This window comes from Rissa tridactyla, chromosome 5 (assembly GCF_028500815.1).
Source record: "Rissa tridactyla isolate bRisTri1 chromosome 5, bRisTri1.patW.cur.20221130, whole genome shotgun sequence".
NCBI classification, from domain to species: domain Eukaryota; kingdom Metazoa; phylum Chordata; class Aves; order Charadriiformes; family Laridae; genus Rissa; species Rissa tridactyla.
The window spans coordinates 16290943-16307632 of NC_071470.1; the positions used below are offsets into that span (position 1 = coordinate 16290943).

General features: G+C 39.2%; 1 protein-coding gene across 1 annotated transcript in view; it reads left to right on the top strand.

The window, feature by feature from the left end:
• Positions 1 to 16690, top strand: part of SMIM14 (small integral membrane protein 14) — a 42632-nt gene that overhangs the window by 7965 nt on the left and 17977 nt on the right. Inside the window, exon 2 of the mRNA XM_054203391.1 lies at positions 7841 to 7951. Within this exon, the coding sequence (XP_054059366.1) occupies positions 7877 to 7951 (75 nt within the window). The 5' untranslated portion in view covers positions 7841 to 7876. The remainder of the gene's footprint in view (positions 1 to 7840; positions 7952 to 16690) is intronic.

Consider the following 16690-nt stretch of genomic DNA (forward strand, 5'->3'; position numbering starts at 1 on the left):
AGTTGTGAGCCTGTCCCTGCTCAAAAGCTCCTTCCCTGATTTTGGCATGTCACTGTAGTATCCTTCAGTGGCTGGCTCAGCATTTCTTAGTTTCTTTGGTTTTGATTCTATTTTTAAGGACTTGGTTTGTATTAAATTAGCATTTCTAAGAAGCACCAGATGGATGACACTGGAAAATTAATTCATAATTTAGTTACCAAATGATTTGTGAGACGGTCGCAAAGTTACCCACTAATATGCCTTGAGCAGGATGTGGCTGGGTGAGCAGTTCTCTTGTGGAGCTCCTTCTGGTCTTGATGTCTCTGTTGAAACCAACAACAGCACCAGTTGCATACGTCTGTGTGGCATGGTTAAGCACTGACTTTTCCATGAGGAAAGGAACTGGCTTAGCTTTATCTGCATTGAAAAGTTCATCTTGGATCTTGGTAATTATCCTGATAAAAGTTGCAGAGCAAAAATAAACTTGCCAACTCATTAGGCTACAGCTGGAAGTCCAGGGAGACATGCTGATGCTTTCAAGTACAAAATCAGCTGCTTCCCCTCCCTCCCTCCCTCTCCTAGAATTATAAGGAAAGAGGATGGGGAGGATTGCTTTATACTCTGAAAGTGTTGCTATGTCTAGGAACTCTTTTTGGTCATTGTATCAGCCATCGAAATCATTGCAGCTCTTTTCGCTAGAAAAGCTAAACGGATGATCTGAACTGGGACAATTAGTTGGAGAAAGCTGTAATTGGAGCCACACTTTCCTGTGGCAGCGCTCCTCCTGGCAGGGCCCGCATTTATATCCTGCTGTTTTGCTTTTGCTGCCCAGTCAGCCAGTTGGTTTTCTTTAGTCCTGAAAACTCAATTTAATGCCCAGGAGGAGGCCTGGTAGAAGAAGATCATCAATAGTCCTCTAGAGATCTGTGACCTTGCAGAGCTACTAGATCCTGGTCCACTGAAGCCAATGGGAATGCTGGTATTTGTTTGAGCAAAGCAGGATGGAGCTGTAAGCGTGGAAGAGATGATGGGAGAGAGAGCTTCTCTTGCATTGTCAATAAAAGGGATTAAAAATTACTGTTATAAAAAAGACAAGTATAATGTTGCAGTATTTCAGACTTAAGTTCTGTGAGGGAATATTTACTTCAATTATCTGAGTTACAATAATAGAGGGGAACAGACCCTTGGAATGTTTTAATTAGTATCAATATGTATACAAGATTCTTCTTTTTTACAGTACCTATTTTTAGCCTTGTTTGAACAGAGGAAGTTGCTTTATAAAGGAAGTTTCCTTAGAAATCCTCGAGCTTATTTTTGCCAGTTCTATAACCCCAACAATTTAAAACTCTTGCACAAAAAAATGCAGACCACCTGCACTGGATACTTATGCCAGCCCCTTGGCTTCTGGATTAATTTTAATTTAGTGCCGTGCCCTCCTTGGGATTTCCTTGGGATCATGCATCCATTAACTTCAGGCAGAATAGCATATATTTATTTTAAAGTATTGCTTATTTTTCTCTTTATTTTCTCCCTATTTCTCTAGTTCTTTTTGTGATCTTTCTTCCCTATTCAACTACAAACGCTTTTGGTTTTTTTACACTGTCCTGTAGTTTTATCCTGTGTTTAGTTATTCCCTTCCTTTGCTTTTTTAGTGGCTCTGTTATCATTTCTGCTTTGTTTCTCCTTTATATTGCTCTGGTGATAGGGAATGTGCTGCATTTCTGGTAGTAGCAAATATAAAAAACAGAAATTTCATAAAGATCTTTGCGGGTAAAATCAGTCAGTCCTATCTATACATCTCTCTGGTTTGTTTTTTTAAGAGAGAAACCTCAAATCCATGTTTATTTTTCCCCTCTGTCCTTTAACCCAGTCTGAAGAGAACCTTGACGCAGAAATTAATGGATAAAATTCCCTGGACCATCTTACTCGCGTAGTTTAGCTGTACAACTGAAATGATAGGAAGTTAAATAATAAACTAGTGAGTTGGATATAGGTAGTTCATCAAAAGACTAACAAAACATGCATGAGTGTGGGATGGTGGATGTGCATGAAGTACAAATATTGTAGAAGATGGAAATCAAGAGGAAAATCCGTTATATAACAAATACAGAAAAATCTGAGTTTGGCTGGGATTCACTGGATTTGAATGTTTAGGCTCCCTTTGGTTGGTTGGTCATTGGTAGGCAATATTGCCCCCCTGAAATACCTTTATCTATTATTCCACTGTATGCCTAATTAATGTTGAATTGCACTTTTTGTCACCAGACAGCGTTCAGTGAGTCCAGTCCCTAGAAGAGGCAAGATCAGAAACGGATTTTGGAGTAACCACTTGTACCAGAGGCATTTTGAAGTGCCCAGTAATGAGTCTGCTGAGGTGCCAATTGCCCCTGGAGCACTGACAGTACCCAGGAGGACACAGTGATCAAGGAGGAGAAGAGAGAATCCTATAAAAGCAGTGATCAGGAGGTTTATGAGGAGCTGATCACAGCAATCTCTTCTTTCTTTAAATGAAGCAAATTTCCACCCCCTGGGTTAGGGGGTAGTAGGGTCACACAGCCCCTGTGCCTGGTAGTTTCCCTGGGACAGGACTTCATATGCAGGATTGCAAGGGTGTTATGCTACACGAGGCCAATGTACAGGATGTTTTAGATGCTAAAGAGGATACTTGGAGGTCATTCGGAGATGGGTAAGATGATACAGAAGAACAAAAGTTGGGGTGTGCTGTGAAGAAAATAATTACAGAAAGGGTCAAGTGTTGTAAGAAAACATGGATACTAAGATGGCTTAGGTGCTGGTAAAAAGGCAAGAGAACAAGTCCTTTTTATGGAAACCTGGATCCTTTAGAAGATTGTGGAAGAGTATAGGAGACAGGGTTTTTGCCTCTCACAGTCAGATAATAAAGAACATTTTATCTTTGAGACAGTGAGTTGTTCATGCTTTGTGTATGGCTTTTGCTATTTTAGCCCTTTATCATTTTTCAGAATGCCTGCAGAGGCATAACAAGTCATTTGCTTTCTTTCTACATTTTTATTTTAAATTTTATAGATATTTTCATTTGTTCTGCCACACTTCTCTCAAACTGAACTCAGAAGCAAAATTGACTTTATGGCTTGTTAGACATATTTGACAATTGAGCTTTGAGTTATTGCAGTTGGCTGAAAAGCAGTAATGAGGAGCTGAACAGGATTTTGTTCCTCTTTAAAGTAATGTGGAAAGATTCTGTTAGTTATCTGCTGTACTGTGAGGTATTTTGCTCCCAAGGATTTCTTACCTTCAATCTCTAAGAAAATAGCAACACAGCAAAAAGAGTTCTTAGCAGAGGAAATCTTCAGCCATTGTATGTATTGTATGTGGGTGACAGTCTACATTTTAAAAGTGCCTGGATCCAGGAAAGATAAGAGTTAATGGCCTTAGAGTTTTGGTGCTGAAGATGCCAGGTTTAGTCCCTGATAAATCTGTAGTGACTCTGATTTATGTATCATACAGAGTGAGTGTTTCTTTGAATACTAGAATTACATATATTTTTACACACTCCTTTATACCAAGGAGGAGAGATCACCAATATGTGCACTTTGACAGTCTTGTTAATCAGCATTTTATTGGAGTAACATTGGAGGGTGTCCAACACATGGAAAATTGACAAAACTTCTTGTTTGCCTTCATGCTAGAAAGGAATTCAGTTTTGTAATGATTAGGGTGGAGAGAGGCAGAGTATAATATCTCTCTCCCAGAGCTCACCAGCTGTATGCTATTTACTCAGGAGAGGTGTTGCTGAATTGGGAAGTAATGTATAGTCATTGCAATAATTTAAAATACACAAGAGTCTCCAGGTACAAAAAACCAATCAGATTGTAGTCATAAAGATTGCTTTTTTTGATAGTAGGGTGTATAAAATATAATATACAGCTATAGGGCTGGGATTGGGGAAGATAATAAAAGAAGAAACAATTTATAATAATCACTATAACTGAGGATGCTATTTTTTAGATCACGAGGGACTAGAAATATTTTTCAATATGGCTTCATTACCTACAATTTCAAATAGATACTCACATCAAAAGGTAATGGTAGGCTTTTATTTCTGTCTTAAATCATCAGAGATCATCCTCCACTTTGCTCCCAAATTATAGTAATTCCAGCTCTGACTACAGTATTTTAATTTCAGTAGTGCTGTTTATGACTGCCTCTGTGGGCCTCTTTACACTGGATAGGTCATATTGACTCTTTGATGGTACATCATATTTGTCCACATTTACTAATACTCTCCTTTATTATGCTCTCTGTCAGTTTGCTTAGTCTAGAGGCCATAATATATACCTTCTCAGCTGTTATCAGTGAGAGTTTTGGCATATTTACCAAATGTGCCTTCCAGCTGTTTGTAAACCCTGTGAATTAAATACTGTGCTAGCAGTAATACAGCCAAACCAAAATACAGTAATTTGAAGTAGAGTAAAAGTAACTCCTTCAGTATACTTGGAAGTATTTGACATCATAGCCTTACCGCTTACTGTGGTCTTACCAGTTACTCCAAGAAAAAGAAGGTAACGATAAACAGGAAAACACACAGAAAAAGAAGTAAAGTAAAATAAAATAAAAGTACAAGCTTTGTTTTCTTTCTCCAGGTCATGAGGAGAAGAATGGAGGACATCCTCCCTTTTTGCTGTGATAGATAGTATGTAGAAGAACTGTATTTGCAAAAGGTGGAGAGCTGGTGTGACTCACAGCAAAGAGGTCAGAGCTGGGCAGAACAAGTTAGCCGCTGACGTGAGATCAGACAATTGCAAGTACCGGGAGACAGGCAGGAAGCACATTGCAATTCTGGAACAGGATTTTGATATGAACGGGCTGCCTAAGAGCATGCAGTGAAGCCAAGGAATCCTGCTCTGTGATACATAAAAATACTAGTCTCTTATTACCAAATCTTACACAGGGTCACAAAACATTAATAAACTCAAGGATCTGATTGCAAAGTTTAGCTGCTATTTAGTACTTTATGCATTCGAAGTGTGTTACAAATAATACAATTATTAAGCCAAGAATGTTTTAGTGAGGAATACAGATATGAGAGTGTCATTTTACAAGTGAAAATGATCATAGAGTGATTCTCTCTTCTGTGTAACTGGTCAGCCACATATAAAATCTGTGTTTCGTCCAGTTCACAGCAAAAAATAATTGCATAAAGGGGGATTAGTTACCTGTTGTTTTGTTGGGTTTTTTTGTTTGTTTTTTTTTTTTAAGTAATAGAAACGCCTCAAATTTACCATCTTTATCAGGGCAAAACCTAGTGCTGTTCCCAAAATAGGTGGTCTGTGTTCGGTTCTTTGCCGATGAAAGAGCTTGTTATAGGCTTGGAAGAAGGAAAGATAAAGGATGATTCCTTTCAGCATCATGTGAAGGTGAGAAAGCTTGTAAGGGATCTTCTGTTGAAAGCTTGGATAGCATTTCACTTGGTGACATGTGTTCCGCTTTATTTTATCTCATTAAGGTAATTCATCATGTGCAATTCAGATGCCTTGGGGAAAATTCCTTTCTAGCGCACCTCCACTTGAATTTATGATGTTATATGACAGGTTAATCTTCCCCGTTTATTGTCTAATCTTTTTCAGTTGTATGCTCTACAAAGAACATTATCCTTATTTCATTCGTGATGACTTTTATCTGATGTTTTGATTTCTTGTGGTCAAATATAGATTAACATTCCTCTATTAATTGCTGTGACATTGCTGTGTGTTACTGACTCCTAAATTCTTTCAAGCTACAATTAAATATTGTTTTGCAACTTTACTGGTTCAAATACCTTCTTTTGGATGTCAGCATTATGTCCAGAGAAACCATTTTGCGCTATTTAGCAATCAGTGCTTTTACCTGTTCTTTGTGCTAAAATAGTTTTAGAAAGGCTGACGTGACATATCATGCAGGGAGCTCATGTAGTTAAAAAATTTCTTCTATTGCTGTCATGCAATTTTTCTGAGATAATTTTACAAAAGTTAGTGTAGTAGCTTTATAATTAATTTTAAGAAAGAATCATTAGATCATCTGCTTTGATCTCCTGTATATTGGAGAACATTATATCTGAACTTGGGTGCTTCTGTACTTTACGCAATCACCTGTATGTGGCTGAAGCACATCTGAATGCACTGAGAGATGGGAATTCCAGCCCTTCTTGGCAGTTTGTTGCACTGGTCAGTTACTCTAATGGTAAAAATGTATGCCTTGCTTCTCTTTTGAATTTGGTTAATTATAGCTTCCAGTCATTGGTTCTTGAAGAACTTCCTAATACTCAGGTTTGGTTTTGTATGCAAAAGGTACTTGTATGCTACATAATCAAGTCATCTCTCAGTCATCTTCTCAGTACATTGCCAGATTACTCTTTCTTAGTGTCTAGGCAAAAAGGCTTTCTTCTATCCCTTCAATATTTTTTTGTTTGCTCTTCTTCAGTTTTCAGTATTCTTTCTAAAAAGTGGAGATTGTAGCAGATTAAGGGCACTCATGCTCAGACTCCGTAATGAAGATACGGATATCTCTTACCTTCTTTTACTATCTGTCTCTCTCCACCGTGGCAGTGGATAATAGAGAAGAGTGGTAGGCATTGACAGAGGAAGGACTTCTGAAATGCGTTTTCTTTTTTCCACCTCTTTCTTTCCACAGGAGGGAATAACTACTGTGGTGATACATTCTGTTGAGTGAACATATCTTCTAGCCATATGGGTTATTCCTCTTTCTCCTAGTGAGGTTAAAACATTAAAATGCTTATGTGTGATCAAGGCTGTAAGTTTTTATAGGTGATGACGGCAGAGCACATCTGTTGATTCAGCACACCCTTGCCAAATGGCTGGCACCTTCATAAACTACTTGTTTTAGGAAATTGAGAGGATGTATCTGCTCTATGCTGCTGCATTTATTAAGCTTGCCAGTTATCCAACATTAGAGCCCCAGTGCGTGCAACACAAACACAATCTGAATCCAGCTTTATTGATGCCAAGTTAACAAAAATATTTTGAAAGTGTAATTATGCAGAACATCATAAGAGTCCTCATTTGAGAGAAATCAATCCCTGAAGGGTAGAAATGCCTTGCAGTCTGCTACCCATTTTGACCATCAATTAAGTCACTGAGAAAGCTATTGGTAAATAGTGAAGATACGCTTGTATATGCTTGACATGTCTGGTGTAAGTGGTTTTAGCAGATGAATAACCTGGAATTGATTCCCCACCATGTCCATTTCAGCTTCTTTGAACTTTCAGTGTTGCTAACTGAATGACCTATTGCTTTGATCTAAAATTAGTGTGTGTAGCTCCATTTTTAAAGTGCTTCCAAGTATATCCACTTTTGCACCCCTGCTGCTTGCTTTCATTATACAATAAGGATGATTGTTTCTCCCTGTAGCAAAGAAGTTACTGTGTTTTAAATTATTTTCCTGTACATTGATCCAGAGGGAGAATGCCAGCAGTTTGTTAGGGTTTTAGGAGTACAAGTTTCCCTGACTTTTCCAATTGTATTCATACACCTAAGAGTCCCACTAAGCAGATGAGAGACCAGAATTTAATCTTTGTAGTTCTTGTTTATTAGATGTATTTCACAGTGGTACGTGGGAAAACCCAGGGGACACACACAAATTCTTGCAAAAAAATGATTTGGCTCTCTAAGGAAGCCTGTGTGAGATACTGCTTTCAGCAACATCAAAATGTAACTGCACATACCAGACTTCTTCATTCATGCTGCCAAAGGAATAATAGGATTACCCTGCTTTGTTTTGCTTTTTCACCCTGGCATTAAATGAACTGAAACTTGATGTGTGAGTCTCTGGAAAATAAGGTCAGTTGAAAAAGAGTTCATTGTCCTTTTATTCTTATTCTTCTTAGGTGTTCACAGACAAGTTCAGGTTTATCCAGAGAACCATGGCAGAAGGTGGATTTGATCCTTGTGAATGCATTTGCTCGCATGAACATGCAATGAGAAGACTGATTAATCTGGTAAGGATAACATGAAGATATTTGGAAGGGTGGTTATTCAGACATTACTTCAGCTCATGCAGATTTGCAGTTACTGATGCTTTTGGTTCTGCTTATTCAGTTGCCTCTACAGTTAGAATCTGTGTATCTGACTTTCTGATGAGCTCTTGAATAGTTAATACAAATGATAGCTTTCTGTTTGTTTCCTGGGCTGCATTTTGACAGCATTGACAGTGTTTTTATGGAAGTGTTTCTTTGTAACCCTTTTTAAGTCTGCATAAACCCAAAGAAACTACGCTGCAAACTCTTTGATTTCAAAGTGAAACCACCCATAGGAAGCTCCACGTGCTCATATAGCAAGATAACATTGTCTAAATTTTTTAAAACTAACCTTTAAAAAACTCTGAAGTCGAGAACCCAGAGATTTTGAGTTCTGAGTTCTGTTTCTTGCTATGTCATTGATATGGTTGAGCACCTTCAAGCAAGTTATTTTACGTTGCTGTAACTGTGACCTGTAAAATAGCAATGATTCTTTGCTTCTGTATGGAACTTTGTTCACTGTCCATTGAGGAAAAAGCTACAAAGTGCTTTTTCCTTCTAACTAAAAGTATATATTTTTTAAAATTAACACTAACAGTTATGAACTGTGAGCAATTAGGTGAACTTGACTACAACTCTAATTCGGTTAAAATGTTTTTTAAGATCACATTGTACATCAGCTTCATTTGATGTACTTCCCCTTGTTGATTTTCATAAATTTTTTTTATCCCATTTTCTTTCTTGGGGCCTAAATTAATGTCCTTTTAAGTTACTGAGTACATCAACTGCTCAAGGCAGTATGTGTGAAGAGCATCCTCTCTAGGATCAGGCCCTTCTTCAAGAGGTTTCTTGTCAGTATTTTTGGAAGATTATCAGGAAAATATGGCATCCACTAGCCTATGATAAGAGCAGGGCTAATGTGTCCCCAGATAATGTATGTCTGGGAATAAGGAATCAATTTGTGTGCTTGCCCTTAAAATAAAACCACTTCCACATGCATACATCCACAAAATAACAAACTTGTGTTAAACAGCGCTTTGCAAGAACTATATATAGGTTGTTCTTGCAAATGTGTGGGTTGCACTAATGTAGCCCTGCTTCACCCTGAGCATGAAATCCTGAATGTTCACACTTTCTTGGCCTTGGAATGCATTGTTACACTCTCATCTGAAATGCCAGGGAAGAACCTAAAGCCATGCAGATGCTGTACCTGTGTGTGCTCTCTGGGAGCTTGGGTGACCCCATTTTCCAGAACGACTCTGCTCAGAGTAAGCAGAGATTACCACGCATGTCCGTAACACAGCACTGCAGAACCTGTGCGGTCGTGTTCTCACGTTGTGCCCCTGGGCCTATGCACACAGAATGCCTCCTCAAAAACACACAGGCCACACTGTGAGCCAAAACACCCCAGACCAGGCTTTCTCAGTGGTAGGGCTACATCTGTGGCTGTGGCAGAAGACAAAATGATCCCCCACAAGCACAAGAGGAAATGATGAGCACTTGTCATTTCACAGACCATGAGACCCTTGGGCTAAGCATCAAAGCTGGAGTTGCCAAACAGCCCAGATCAGTGTAGTGGCCAGCTGCACCAAAGTCCAAAATGACACCAGACAAATAGAGCATGTCTGCTTATCCAGTTCCATGTGGTTTATGGGCCTGACATAATGTCCCTTTGGTAGTTCCCAGGCATGGTGCAGCCCATGCTCTCTTGAGTCTCACAAGTCACTAGAGGTTGACTCACTTTCTTGTTGCTGAACAGGCAACAGGCTTGTTTGGGGGATGGAGGTGCAAGAAGTGAAAGGGCTGTGTGCTCATTTGCTGGTGTTTTCAGAATTGTTCAGGGTGGAAGGGATTTCAGGAGGTCATCTAGGCTGACCTCCTGCTCAAAGCAGGGTCAACAGTGAATTTGGACCAGGTCGTTCAGGGTTTTTATTCCAGCTGAGTCTTGAAAACCTTCAAGGATAACACTTCTGCAGCCTCTTGGGGCAACCTGCTCCGATGTTTGACAGTCCTTGTGGTAGAGAATTTTTTCCACCCACTGTTTTAGTTGAATGTATTGTACCCTCTGCCGTACAGCGCTGTGAAGAGCCTGTCTCTGTCCTCTCAGTAACCTCCTTGTAAGTACTGGGGGGCTGCTGTTAGATCCACACAAAACCATCTCTTCTTTGGGCTGAACAAGCCCAGCTCCCTCAGGCTCTCACTTACAAGGTCACCACAGCCCCTGGTGACCCTCTACTGAATTAACTTCAATCTGTAAATATGTCTTGTGGAGGGGAGACGGAGACTGGATGCAGCATTCCAGATACAGGTTTAAAGTGCTGAATACAGGGGTGTGTAATCGCATCCTTCAGTCTACTTATGTTTAAAGGTCAATGCTGTTGGCACAAGGGCGTAGAAAATTGAGGCTTCTGTGGAGAACAGTTGTCTGTTCTGTGGAGCCTTTACGTCAGGGCCCAGCCATCCCAGCTCCTTCTTCCCAGTTAGAGGCACAATTTCAAAATATTGTGAGCTCTCCCCGCTCCCCCCATATGGATGCTCATACCTATGTTCTGTCCCAAGAAGGATTTTCCTCTTGTCCTTAACATGAAATTTGTGCCATATCCCACAGTTGTGTTGATTCTGGACCTTGAGGCTTTCGTACACATGCTACAGTGGTGACAAAGGAATCCCCAAGAACAGGCTTCAGGAAGTTGGGAGGGAGAAAGGAGGATGCGTATTGGCTACTCTGTCCTCTGAGGCTTGTCAGATGCAAATCTGAACCGGTATGGTTCAGACTTTTGACCCTCATTCAGCATTTTTTATCTTTTCATTTTTTGCTAGAAGATACCGTCAGGCAATGGTACCAGTCAGACGGTTATCTTTGTGTTGTGGCTGGAGGATTCTAGGTATGAACGATGTAGGTGAGTTGTGTCCAAAGTCAGAAGAAGTACCACAAAGGTTTATGAGATTTTGTTCCTGGGATGCTCCATGCAGTGTAAGGTGAGTCCAAATAGATCTTCTGGAGGCACGCTAGTTCCTGCGTTGTGAGTGTAAACAGAGCACATCATAGGTGCACCCTCTTGGGCAGTCACCAAGGCCAATCTAACAGTGTTCCTCTGTAGCTGCAGGAATGTACTTTATTGCTCAGTGTCCAGCTTCCAAAAAGACCATACCAATTAGCACTGGAAACTGTGAGGAGTAAGAGGAAATGTCAGATTTCATCTATCCTAAAAAGCAAACCAGATGCTCCTAAATATTTATAAGAGCAAATCACTAGCTGGGATAATTCAGTGGAATCTAGAAAGGAAAAGTCTCAGAAGTCTCAGTCAGCAGCCAGACTATCCTCAAGTAACCTGTTACATGATTATAGCAGGAGACTTGCTAAACCTTCATTATTGCATCTGTAACTTTTATGCTTCAATAAGAGTTTGCTTTCTGAGATGCCCTTTTGTCACTCAATCTTACACAACATAAGCAAATGGGAATTTTACTATTTGTTTTAAAAGGAACCCTTGGGCATTGGTTCTCAAAGCTGCGGAACCCCACAAGTGTCAGTGCCCACCACGTCTAAAAGCTGGATCCTCAAAACCTTCACTCCAAAACCATTGCGATACAAGCAAGCTAGGCAATCTGTAGTTGTTCAGCCTGGGGCTGTGAAAAATATCCAAACATGCTGTATACCCAGAATACCCATGTTCCCTATGCCTACTTAATTGTTCATTCTTTTTAACCTAGATAGGTATAGAACACATCTAGAGCACATTTGAATGCTGTTACAGCTGGGAGTACTTGTCAGGATTTGGGAGCAAATTGTATAACAAGGTGGTTGTAATTCTCTCCAGACCAAGCATTGTAAATCCAGAAGTTCAGAGTTAAGATCAAATTTAACAGAATAACAATGTAATTGTAAGAGATGCCCAAGTGTGGAAATGCACTTTCTGGATTCTTCAGTCCAGTAATGACATTGTGCAAAGAATCCTGTGATTGATGTAGACTATAATAACTTGCATTTGGGTTAAAGTAAACTAATTTTTACAGACTAACTTGTTTATACCTGCATAGAACAATACTGATAAGAATTAAGGCCTCTGCTAATGAGGAAGGCATGATGTATTCAATTATGACTATTACATGTAGAGTTAAAAATACATATTCAAATGCACAGAATTTCTGTTAGAGTTAACTGTATGGGAAATTTGAATGATGCTGCTATGCCAAGGTCAGAGGGAGGTCAAAAAGTCTTGATTCTACAACCTGAAGTTCTCGTTTTAATTCCCGAAGTGTTACTTTTAAATTTCTAATTTAATTGGTGTATTTACTTTGAAATTCTTAGAAAATGTATTTGGTATTCAAAGTACAACTTGTGGATGAATACATTGTATTTTTTATATATAGCCTATAGTTTAAATCTCTACTTGAAATGCAGACTTCAGTTCATCTTGTCATTACAATTAATGCTTATGTAATGAAAAAAAAAGCTATTGTCATTTAAACTCTTCTTCCTCTCTGCTATTAGCAACACCACAGAAAATTACAAACAAGAAAGCTCTTTGTTTTTAAAAAGCCTAACTCTTACTAAGCTACGTGGCTTGATTATTTTTCTGTTCTTCGTTTTGCTTGGCTAAGCAGGGGTTTATTTTGTTGAGGTTTTTTCTTCTTAATTCATGATACCATGAAGATTTTATAGACAGTGGACTGTACATCTTTAATGCATATGATATTTTTAGAAGATTTTTTGCTGCTTATTAGGTTAACTGGGAGATAATGTTCATACCCACAGTTCTTATAACTTATATATACATACTTCAATGGCATTGAATTCTCTTACGCTGAATGTTGTATCATTTTCATGAAGTAGATTTTTCAGGGTTCTCCTTGGTGTCAAAACAAGAAAATTTCACACATGGTAAACTTCTGTAGTATGGCCACTGTAGATAATAAGCAAATATTATGAATTCCAAATATTCCTAGGAGAGAATAGAAATCTAGAGTCTTTGTCTGTGACTTCATAAATATCATTTCCAGTATGTAATACCCACGGCAACATCTGTTATCCTTTGGTGGTGGTGTGTAACAATTTGACTATTGTACGTTGGGCTCACTATTTACTCTGTGGATATAGCAGATGATTGGGAACTTTCATAGGAGGAAGTAAGCATAGAAGAAAAACATCACAAGACTTTCCATCCTCTGCAGATATGCAAGAGTTGTCTAAAGACAATGACAGGTCTGTTAGCTTGTATGACTTTATCTCCTGCTCAGTCTACTCCATCTGCAAAACTTATTTTGACAAGAAGAGCTAAAGTTCAAGAATGAAGAACAACAAACAACATCAAGTACTTTAATGGGGGGACTCTGTCAGACAAGGGGACAGTTGTTTGAAAGAGTCATGGTGAAGGACGTTCTGTGGTATCCAGAGGAAATGGTTCCTGTCTTAGTTGTGGCAGAAGATAGCAAATCTCTGGATAAGAATGATGTTATATTTAAACCCTTTTATTTCCGTTTTTTCTCAGTTCTTTTGTAAAATAAAAATCTGATTGCACTATGTTATTCCTCCAGACTTCGATGCTCTCTGAGTAAGCATGGCTGATTCATGGAGTATCTTAGCCCAAGGCTCAGTTCAAGTCTGAAAACTAGACTGAAAACAGAGTGTACGTGTTCGCAGGGGATAATTACACATAGAGCATCTTCCATGAAGCCTGAGACCTGTGTATGACTACCATGAGGCGCCAGAAATGTCAAAGCAAGCCAGTAACACACGTTAACTTTGTATGATGTAAACATCCTTTTTTTTCCCCTTCTGATACAGTGTTATTTGCTTTATAGAAAGTGTGACTTCAGAATTCTCTCATACTAATTTCTATGAAAACAAACAATATGTTCTTTAACCCAAAACATTTCTAATTCTGTAATACATGAGGATCCATTTTGATGAACTGCCAGCAGCTGTACTGTAGAGATTTGATGGCCTTACAGATCTCTGTGGGAATTGCAACCTTGTGTTTTGTTCTTCTGTAGCTAATTGCAAAGTAATGACCCATGTCTAGTTATGTTGCTATACCAGAAGGCTTGAATGTCTCGAAAACTCTGGGGATACACAGCAAATGGTTCTTTATTTTAATCTCTCTTGTATTTTGAGGTGTCACTAGATTTTTATAGAAGTTGCAAATTCTTGATCTATTTCAACACAGTTTATTCCAACACTCTTTTGTCAACCAAGTTTCCAAATAATTCTCTTGGCCAGGTCATTTTAGAGTCTTACTGGCATAGTCTGAAATAGTATCCAACATAGCCTTGGCTGGGGGAGACCTTGTGCAAACAGCACAGAATAAACACAGATGACTAAAATAGATCAGCGTTGTGTGCTGCAAATGGTTGAAAACCTCTCAAGATGTCAGCACAGCTAAGCCCAACCTAAATAGTCCCTCAGGCAACCAGCAAAAGTGAGTAACCCTACTGAAAGCAGGGTTCTGAAAGCACAGCAGAACTATACTGAATACGTGTGTGATAATTTCAAGTGACCTTCTAAATATGGAGGTTGCACTGGAGACTTCTTACACATGTTCTGTGGCATTTGCTTTCTAATTATTTTTTTTTTAAATAGCGGTTGCTACAGCTTTTAGTCTATAGCCCTTCTTAGCCAACCACCCCAAGAGCAGGAAATTGCATTTTGCTCTTACTTGTGCCTTTTTTTTCCAGACCTGCACCTTCAGTTCCCAATTTGTTGGTGTTAGAGCTGGTTCAAAAAGGACCTTTCCCAACAGCTGAACATTAGATTGCTCATTAGGACAGAGAAGCTACCATCCTTCTGAGATACGGGGGAAAAGACTTGATGAGCCTCCTGAGGCACTGAGCCGAAAGACTATAACTCAGGGTTGGAGTGGCAGGGTGTGAGGCTGTTCCTGAGCGCTCTTGCTCCACTGACTTCCATTTCCCCTGCTTCTGGAGGGGGTGAGCTCAAGGTGCTGGTGTTCCACACGTTAAGGCCCCAAACCTGTATCACAGAATTCATGCATTGCTAGTGGTCTTTAACCTAGCAACTAGTTCTAGACCAAGCAGTCAGTATAAATGGAGACTATTTTCTAGACAGGTAAGTGGATGTTCAAAAAAATAGAAAAAAAAGCCATGAAAAATGGTGTCCGTTTGGGTCTATGTCCCATGGAGACCATTTTTTCATATAAGGGATTAAGTATCAGGACTTTACTGAAAGTTGAAGGTGCCTGTCATTTTTTGCATTTCCCATTCCTGAGCTTTGTAGTATGATGGAAGCTGCTGCTTCTTAACCAGTATGTACATATTTTAAAAAAATTATAAAAAAACCTCAGTCAAGGCTCATGACTACCTTAAAGCGTGCGTAGTGTGACAGAATTGCAAGCAGTGTAGAAAATTGTACACTGAAAATTCTGTCAGCTTGATATTCCAGAAGTAATTAATAGCTATAACTTGTATTATGAATGGCTGAACTGTGATGATCAGAGCTGGGTTGTAGCTGTCTCATTTGAGGAAAAAGGAGAAAATTGTGCTTTTTCTCTCAGGCCGCATGTAGATGTAATCAACACTTAGAGCAAACTGTACTTATCTCTTGGAACTCCTAGTTCTAAGCCTTTTCCTCAAGGCTGTCTATGTGGGAGTACCCTTTTCATTTGCTAATATGCATCATTTTGCAGAAGATACTCAAATGTTTGGTCAAAATGCCCACGTGTATTCTGCTTTTGTATTTTAGATATGTTTGCTAATGGCCTCTTGGGAAATCTGTGTATGTTGTTCATGAACGTGTTCAGATGCCTCTGTAGTAATACTGGGTAATACTCTGTATCTCATCCATTTGTTGTCTAGTATTTCATGTAGTCAGAGGTGCTGTGAGCTCCTTGTAATGATCCTGACTGTCACACTGCTTCGTCTTCTTTTCCTTGATTCTGCCTGTTCTGCTTAATTCATTCTGCTTTGCATTCACAAAAGTAGGATGCCAGTAATATCCCAGGTCCTCAAGGCCAGCAAAATTATAAAATGAGATACCAATAGAAGTCATGCAATTGTAGGAAAGTGAGGGAAGTGTGGAAAAGGGGGATCTATGTGACACCAAGGTGAAACAGCAACTGCAGGAGAAATGAGAAAATAATGGGAAGAGTGAGTTCATACCCAAATCAGGGCTGCTGTTTGCACAGTGATCCCTCTGACTTGTTTATCCACTGCATCTCCCTCCATAAAATTTCGTATCTTTCAATATGAGAGTTAATGTTCTCCCTCTGTCATAACTGGCTGATGATTCTGGGTCTTAAGGGTGGCTTTGTAATCTTGTAATACTATTCTGAAAGGTACCGACCATCCTTCTCTCTCATTTGCCATGGGAGAGAAAATTACTTGTCACCTCACAGGACCAAATCCCGTATTTTTATTGCAGGCTGGTGTTCTGTCCTTGTATGAACAATCATTTATTTTATTTTAATTCTGCATATGCTCATAGAAAATGCAGGAGTGGGAAGGCAATGTTCCCTTTTTCCTAGTTTGTTCATCTAAGAGAAGCTAATGTAGTTTAAGAGACAATATAATTCCATCAGTTTGCCCTTCTTTTCCCCTTATTTTTCTCTTATTTCTCTTGGCCAGCTTGTAGCAGAATAATGCATGTAGGTGTCATTTTTTGCATCTTTAAATCTGAACTCTATGGATAATGCTACAAGTCAATTTGCAACCTGGCTGGTATTCAGGACTGGCCTATCCTACCACAACAGTTTAATTATTGTG